The sequence below is a fragment of the Nanorana parkeri genome, unplaced genomic scaffold (assembly GCF_000935625.1).
Source record: "Nanorana parkeri isolate BGI_ZX_2015 unplaced genomic scaffold, ASM93562v1 scaffold713, whole genome shotgun sequence".
Classification (NCBI taxonomy): domain Eukaryota; kingdom Metazoa; phylum Chordata; class Amphibia; order Anura; family Dicroglossidae; genus Nanorana; species Nanorana parkeri.
This window is the reverse complement of record NW_017306981.1, coordinates 482,331-490,674: the sequence shown is the minus strand read 5'-3', so window position 1 is coordinate 490,674 and position 8,344 is coordinate 482,331. Positions and strand designations below refer to the sequence as shown.

The 8,344-nt window shown below is 40.9% G+C and overlaps 1 protein-coding gene across 3 annotated transcripts in view; it reads right to left on the bottom strand.

The window, feature by feature from the left end:
- Positions 1–8,344, bottom strand: part of ATE1 (arginyltransferase 1) — a 77,532-nt gene that overhangs the window by 11,869 nt on the left and 57,319 nt on the right. For all 3 annotated transcript variants that reach the window (XM_018563957.1, XM_018563956.1, XM_018563955.1), the window contains exon 8: positions 7,551–7,583. In XM_018563957.1, the coding sequence (XP_018419459.1) occupies positions 7,551–7,583 (33 nt within the window). The remainder of the gene's footprint in view (positions 1–7,550; positions 7,584–8,344) is intronic.

Genomic DNA, 8,344 nt, shown 5'->3' with positions numbered 1-8,344 from the left:
TTTTACTTAAACAACTTTATATAAAATAATGACAAGAATCAAGACTCATGCGGTATGAAACTATCATACAATATACATTTTCCTTTACATTTGCTACACTAAAGAGACTCTATAGATCGGGAAGTGAGCGAACACATACCGTCGCTTGCTCACTTCCCGATCATCTCCCTGCAGAGAGCGGTGACTATCAGTCACCACTCCCTGCAGGGATTCCAGTCTTCCCCTCTCCGATCCTCCAGCACTGACTGGAGGAACGGACGGGGGCGGGCACAGCTGGTTCTGCTTCTAGATAGGCAGAGCCAGGTGTCAATCACGCAGCTGGGTGGATCTCGACAGTATTGTCGGGATCTGTCCCAGCTGCGGAACTCTCAGTATATAGCGGGCAATAGCGGTCCTCCTGTGACCCTAAAGAGAACTATGGGATACAAAGGTTACCCCATAGCTCTCTTTTAATGACCCTTCTTTTGCACCACCTGCCTTAGTTCCACAGACTCTTTGGAGATTATAGTCTCCTGGGTAGATAGCTGATCTATCCCTATTAACACTCACTATTTGTTACTACTGCTATGCATGATTGGCAAAATAATGAGAACTAGGAACACAGTTCTTTAATAATCATAAATACAATCATGTTGCTTGCATCTTTTATTCACAATTGTAACATGCTTCTCATGTAATTACATGGTATACGAACATGCTGTACTTTATGGTTATGATGGAAGTCTTCACAAGATGTGTCTGCAATATGTAGATCAAAGACTACATTCCAATTTGTTCAAGTACTGTAAGTCACTTTGTTTTGTACTTGTTGTTCTTTTCCATTTCTGTAACAACAAAACTTGGAAAAGCTCAAGAATGTTGTTCTTCTCAAATAATATATTCTAGATGAAAAAACCCATTGCGCCCAACCACTGTCTAATGTCTACACCCACATTTAAATTTGGCCTTAGCTTTTGAAAATGATTGCAATCATTTGTCCTGGTCTGCTCTAATCATGCCAGAAAGTGAGAGCGAGGCATGTTTCAAACTGTATTAGGTATTAGTTTGAAATGGCAAATTACATTACTAAACAGAATTAAAAGTACGTCTAATCATGCAATGAATTGTTGAGCTATGTTTTACCCTTACGTAACCTATGGTGGAATGTGGCAGCTTGAGCATTTTATGACAAATTGCTAATTAAAAAATCTGTCTGTGAGATTCTCAGCCAAGTCAACACATCCACTCAACGGGCACATCAGGGGTAAAATGCAAAAATGTAAAAAAAAGTTCACTAGTGGAGCCCCTCATAGTTGAAAGCTGCAGGTATGTACCATGCAGTCAAACCTTTGCTGGCAACCCTTTAAAAAGCACTAAAACACTTTTAAAAAGCCCTCAATTATCTCTCTAGAAATTTTGGAGAACTATGTCCTCAAGGAGGCACAGAAATCATATTCTTTTTTCTATTACTTTTTAGTCAACACAATCTTGGCAGCCTTCCAGCCTACTAATGTAAACTAACCGCAGAAGTTTCTAAGCTGTTATAAGGGAACCAACTTTAGAATCTTTGTTATGATCTTTGAGGATTAAGTACTTCACAGTACAAGCAGCTAGAGAGTTCAGGGATGGTAGGTTATAAAGCTCCCTTCGGTCCATTCACAGCAGGCGTATTGATTTGCGTTTCACACACAAACAAGACGATTTGGGTTATTTCCTATTGTCTTAATTCACAACAACGCAGTGCATTTTTCCACGCTAAAAAAAAAAGGGCGGCAGCAATTTTGCATTGCAATACACTATAATTGCATCTCAGTGTGCTGTTGCTCATAGAGATCAATTCTTCTTAAATAAATGTAATGCTATAACTGACTATTTACCATAACCAACATACCTTTTATACACTCATTGGAGGCTGAGTAGCCATACATGGGCTGATGGGTGCATACAATATTCACAGCTCAAAGCTTTGCTTGTGACAAATGCATCAAGTAGAAGACAACCAAATACTGGATGCACTGATTTATACATATCAAGGACAACCAACAATGCTGCATGGTTCTGTTAGCTAAGCCAGAGAGAAAGACAGAGGTATCCTAGTGTAGCAGTTAAAAAGGAAGATGGCATATCTTTCAGCACCCACCATTCCTTGCCCTTCCACTAGTCAAAGCATTGGATGTAAATGTCAGACAAGAGTACACACACGCACAATGGCTTACTGCTTCCTGAGGCCATTATTACAGGATACATGCCATTACAATGCATTCCTTTTAATGCTACATAGCAGCAAAATTTGAAGGAATGTAAACTTTGAGGATAATAATCTGTGCCCAATAAACCACATACTGTTATAGCAGGGAGAGTTTTATCAATATAAACCCCACAAATGCAGGCCAGTGCTAAAGGGCACACCACGTTTTAAAGATAGTTTTAAGAATCATTGATCCCAGGCACCAATTCACTGTATCTGCCTCCCATGTATCACTGTATCGGGGGCAGCTCAAGACGTTTCTAGAACCACTGTATTGATTCCAATGTAGCATACAGTTTTTGCAAATTAACTTCTATGAGAATTGGGTGGTAAATGAGATAACAAACAAGTATTACCTAACGAACCCACCAGTCACAAAACTCTTTACTTTCAGCATACAGTCAATAAGACAAGCTGTGTTTCAAAAGCAACTTTTGAAGATGAGCACCAAATAAATATAAAAAAGACACAAAATTATGCACCTCCGTTTTCATGAATACATCATGAAAAGTATTTTCAAGTGTAAGTACCTGAATCTAACTTGGTATTAGTCCCTGTACAGCACAGCTCTGAATGGAGGAGGGAGAAGCAGCACAAGAAGCCAATCAGTTGTGCTTCAGTACAAGAGCCATGCTGATAGGAGTGACAAAGAGATGAGCTCATTAGTCTGCTCCCCTTGCATGTCCAGTCACAGGCTGGGGGAGGGACAAGACTTGTAAGTGTTACTAAACAGGAGGATGGGGCTGTGCTATGTGGCAGAGCTGTCTAATTCTCAGGACTGGATAGGGAAAAATTGCTTAAGCAGGTAAAACAGCTCCCATATTTGTATTTCATCTTTTTAATTAGCTGATTAACTGGGAGGTCAGCTTCAAAATGGCCGTACAAGAGCTACACAAGTAAGTTTTGTGTAATTGTGCAAAAATACCATGGATTGAGAGGTTCAGGTATCAGTCTATTTTTGAAGAGGGTTGACAACAAAAATGTAAATCCTGATGTTAGTCAGGTCAAATAAATGGGGTGTAAAAAAAGTGCACAAAATAATAGAAGGATAGTCGGGTATGCATGGGTTGAATTTCAGCTGGTTCCTGTTGAACCGGCCAAAATTTGTACTGTGGGTGCCACTGTTGGCACCCTAACGCCCGACATGCCTCGATCAGCTGATCAAAAGAGCAAATCAAAATTTCAGCCAACTGGAGCTGAAAGCCAATCAGCTGCTAGCTCCATTGGGGTATTCTGACAGCAACCACCCATTGCTGGCAGAATATAATGCAAAGAGGGGGGGTCATCCATCAACATTTGTAAGACTTGATGAAGGAATTTGATCTATTTTTTTTGTTCAGCCAGCGAGTTGAATGAAAAAAACAGAACTGTGTATAACCCGCGTAACTCTTCTCTTATCTTTAACTGACCATAGGGATGCCAATAATACAGAGGAATCTCTTGAAAAGACAGAGGACTTTGTGCTGGACTTTACTTTGGTCAGAAAAGGTTTAGCAACCTCTGTCTCACACTGACATGGCAGGGCAAAGGCCGAAAGCCGACACCATAATAGGCCGTTGAGGAGAAGGAGCATAGTGAAGACAGCAGGAGGGGAGGCCCAGCAGAACTCTGCAGCTAGACATAGTGATGCGATTTACGGGCACAGATTGTGAAACAGCATGAAATACGGGGAAAGGAAAGAGACACGCACGTGGAGAGGATTAGCAGAGAATTTGCCATTTCAAAACATATATTACAAGGCTTTCTGTTGCCGTAGAAGCCTGTACAATTTGGCATCATGACACAGAAACAAGAGAACAGAAGACATGGGGAGGAAGTTTTTCTATTTAGCTCCCGTAAGCACACCAATAATACCAGACAATATACTAATATACAGTGTGCATGGTCTACAACAAACACTATGTTCAACATTATGCGAAGATGAACTTTAGTGTTGTTGATGAACAAGCTTAAAGTGAACTTGAACTCAAAAAGTGAAGATTTGCTATGTTGTAGGTAACATCTAGAAACATTACATGTGCCCAAGTGGTACCCTGAATAGGGTTGCCACCTGTCCTGTCCGGGTTTTGAATGCTGTGTCCGGGTTTCATGGTAGCAGAAACCCGGACACAAGATGTCAGGCAGACAGGGGCAACCAATATTAAGATAGGAGCTACTGGCCCCCCACTGAAAATAGTCTCAACTGTGATATTTACATATGAATGGGTGGCGCTATTTACATATGAATAAGCCGCGATTCATTCTCCCAAAAAAATGTCAGCGCGTTGCTAGAGTGTTTGGGTTTCGCTTGAAGAAAAGGTGGCATCCCTAACCCTGAAATATGTACTTTTTGTCTGGAATTCATCCTAAAAAATAGAAGTGCATTTTCTGTTATATCAGACTGCCTAAACGCTCCTACGCATACAACCTCATAGGTGTATATCTGCAGTGTGAGACCTAAGGCACTGTTGCCTGTAACTGCTACTTTCACAAAATTAGAGGAAGATTTTGTGATGCCTTTTCTTTGTTTCATGCATTTGCCTGCTTCTTTCATTCTGTGGACCTGTGCTTTGTGAAGTTCTTCAGCTTTTTTTGTGAATATCCCTCCACCAGTTATCAGATCACCAGGCATCAGGGGAAAGTTCTGACATGAGGAAGCAAGGCCCTATTCTTCTACCAAGATGGTCACCCCCACATAGAAATGCTATGTGGAATAGGGATTGTAAGTCACTATAATGGAAAAAGTCAGCTGACGGGAGGCCACAGGCAATAGGGATGGCTGGACCTTTGCCCTCAGCTTGTCTTTTTGTAGGTACAGTTTTCAGATTTCTTGTCCTCTTTAAAGGAAAAAGCACAGATGGGCTGCAGGGATTTCTAGAGCCATCATTACAGGGTCACTTTTTCCACTAATTATGATGCAAATGTTAAAAACTGCAGAACTGCCTGTAATTCTGTACATAATCTAATTGATGGATTGCCAGGTGCCACTTTTTGCCTTTCCTATGCATTATGTTTTATAAAATGCACTCTGTCAGCAAGTACCCAGATAGCAAGGATAACTTGCAAAAACGTGTGGCAGGGTTAAACTGTAATTCTTGTTAACTTGCTGCACACATTCCTGGCAAGTTGTAGACTTGCAGAACACTTGCAGCACAAGTTCTAGTTGACACTTTTGAATTTGTAGCAAATTGTTTGGCAAGTCTACAGCAAGAGTCCTGCAGGTCTTAGCAAGAGCTCTGCAAGGGTACAGCACTTTTGCAAAGCACGTTGATCTGGAGACTTGCAATGCAGACTTGCTGTAATTGTGCAACAAAATTGTGAAGCTTGGCAAATCTAGCAATAGTTTAGCAAGTCATTTTCAAACTTGCAGCTTAATTGCTTGCTTTCTGGGTAGTGGGATATATACAACCAAGCACTGCAGACTACACAGTATGTTCGCCTGATCTGGCGGTCTCTATGGTCAGGGAGTGCTCTAATGTTTATAGGTCATACCGGAACATGGCAGACATCCTCTATCAGGGTGGACCAGTTCTGCCTGTAGAACACTTCCCTAGGGATGTCTATAGGGTGCTTCCCCCCAACCCTTTCCACAGATATAGCCGGAATGTTTGCCTAATGTAAACATGCATGGCCGCAGCATGATCTTTTTTTTTTAACTAAGAGGCTGAAACGTGAATGTGGAAAAAGTACATTCATTATTTAAAAATAAACGTTTAAAAAGGAGTGAGATTTATAAGCAGCAACTGCTGACCTTTCCTTCTGAAAATTCTATTTTCCTGGCTGCCATGCTGATCCTTTCTCAGTCACAGACCTGAGACAAGAATGCTCTTACTGTGGTCACCATTGCAAAATATTCAGTGATTCTGGGTATTGGGGAGCAAATGACCTCCTCTAATGATGCAGTGCCAATTGCTAGGCTGGTGCACAGTCACAATGCAGAGGGAGTGAAGTCACTTTGAACCGCAGCACTGGGTATTTTGGTGGTGGCTGCAACAGAGGAGAAGAAAGGGTGGGGAAGTGCTGGAGAGAAAAACATTAGTGCTATTATGTCAACTACAAGACTACAACTACAAGAATGCCCTGCAGATAAAGAATAACGTCGCGTGCCAGGCTGGGCACGCGTGCCGGGGGTTGCTGACCCCTGTTCTAGATCATGGTTTTTGTATGAGACCTACACCATATGTCTGCAGTGGGTATGCTTGGGAATAGCTCTCTTGTATCACAAACATGTGAAAAACTGAGCAAGCTGTGGAGGTAGCACTTCCTGTATGCATTTTAATGTTGCATCTGTAGTTCTGACTGGAGTATATGTTTAAGAATTTTTAAGGAAACAGTTTCCAAATGAAACCCCGTCTCCTATATGGCATGGCCCTTCTGATAAAACATGTGCAACTATTTTCTGCTGACCTACAATGACTTATTGCACATGGCTGCACTTTAATCCAGACTGAAGAGATCTATTTAAGGGTCTAGTAGTCATTCACAATGTCTTGCATGTTGCACATTCTTCCCATTTTCCTTCAGGATGTTGCTCTCTCCGTAATAAATGGCTGTGGGATGGACTACTCCTGGCTGCTATATACAGAAGTGTTTCCATGAACCATATCCAACTCCTCTGGGGTTCTGCTTCGCTAAGTTGCTGTATAAATAAAACATAAATCCACAGTGGCATGCTCTTGTCTGTAATCTTGCGCTCAGTTTGAGATCAATTTATTGCAGTGCCCCGAGTGAAATGATCTGTGTCGACAGCGCACATCTCTATTGGCAATTTCTCTTGTATGGCCGGACTTGTGTACATACAACCAACCTTCAATAAGCAAACATTACCAGGAGACAAAGACAACCCAAGCATGAATACATCCATTTTTTTTTTACCAGACCTTAAAAACCCACTATACAGATTAGATGACACCAAAACACAGGTCACCAAGGGTGTTACTTACCCTTCCTTTCTAGATGATCTACAACAAAAAATCAGATTACAAAGTGTGTGACTAATTTAAAGCTTGTAATGCAAAGGGCTGACCCTTCTGCTTGGCACAAGAACCATAATAATATCCAACATCTACATGGGGCTATAAATACAAGCAAACATGTATGTAGCATGAATACAAGTACTAGGGTGCCATCTTGGAGGTCATGAGAAATCTAATTTCAATGGGACAGTTATTGGCCACTATCTAGTTACCATTATACATACGAAAATAATAAAAGTATTGTCTGTCACCCAGTACAATTATCACCTCATATCTTGTCAACATTAAAAGAAGAAAATCATACAAGTTGACCCAATATGACTTCTATTCTGCAATCCAAATGGTCATTTATCTGATGAGAAACTTACCTCTAGAGGAGAATCGCAGAGAAATCTGGTGAACTGTAAGACCAGGCAAACGCAGAAAGGAGGACAATAAGCAAGGGAAACAAAAAGAAACCAATGTTAGAAATCACATTTGAAAGTAATGTGTACAAGATTGTTATCAGTGTGATGAATAGTGTTTGCCTGCCTTCAATGTAGATCTGCATCTGGAAGTGTGGGATGAAACTATGGTCTGCTGTTTAGAAATGTACACTTCCATGTCCATGCCTGTCAAATGTACCAATAGAGGGCATATGATGTGGGAAAATATAGAAATATATACACTGGTGAGTGGGACTCTCATACCGAACAGTAGAAACAATTTAGTGTTTAGGGACCAGCCACCCAACATCAATGTCCACTAACATCTATGGTGGCTATTTACACTCCACAAAACAAGACATAACGCTACCAAGTGCAAAACTTCTTTTGTGAATAAAGGAACATCAAATTTTCATATTTTTTGCAATAGACTAATCAGGAATTGCCAAACTCCTCTCATCCATTGTTCATCTTTCAGCGTGTATCAGGAAACGTACGATATTCTGTTTTTTTTTTCCCCTCAGAAACCTCCAAATGATCCTTTGTCTGTCTGTGGTTTATCTAATTAGCAATTATTGCTGTAAGCATTCTCACTCACTTGAGAATGACCTAGGTGGCTGATTATGTGCAGGAATCTAGCACAAAGTTTCAAGAACTCCAGTAAGAAAAAGAGATTAGTCATGTTCTGATACAGAGCTTTCACACTCACAGCCTATATATGGTAAGTGTATGGTTTA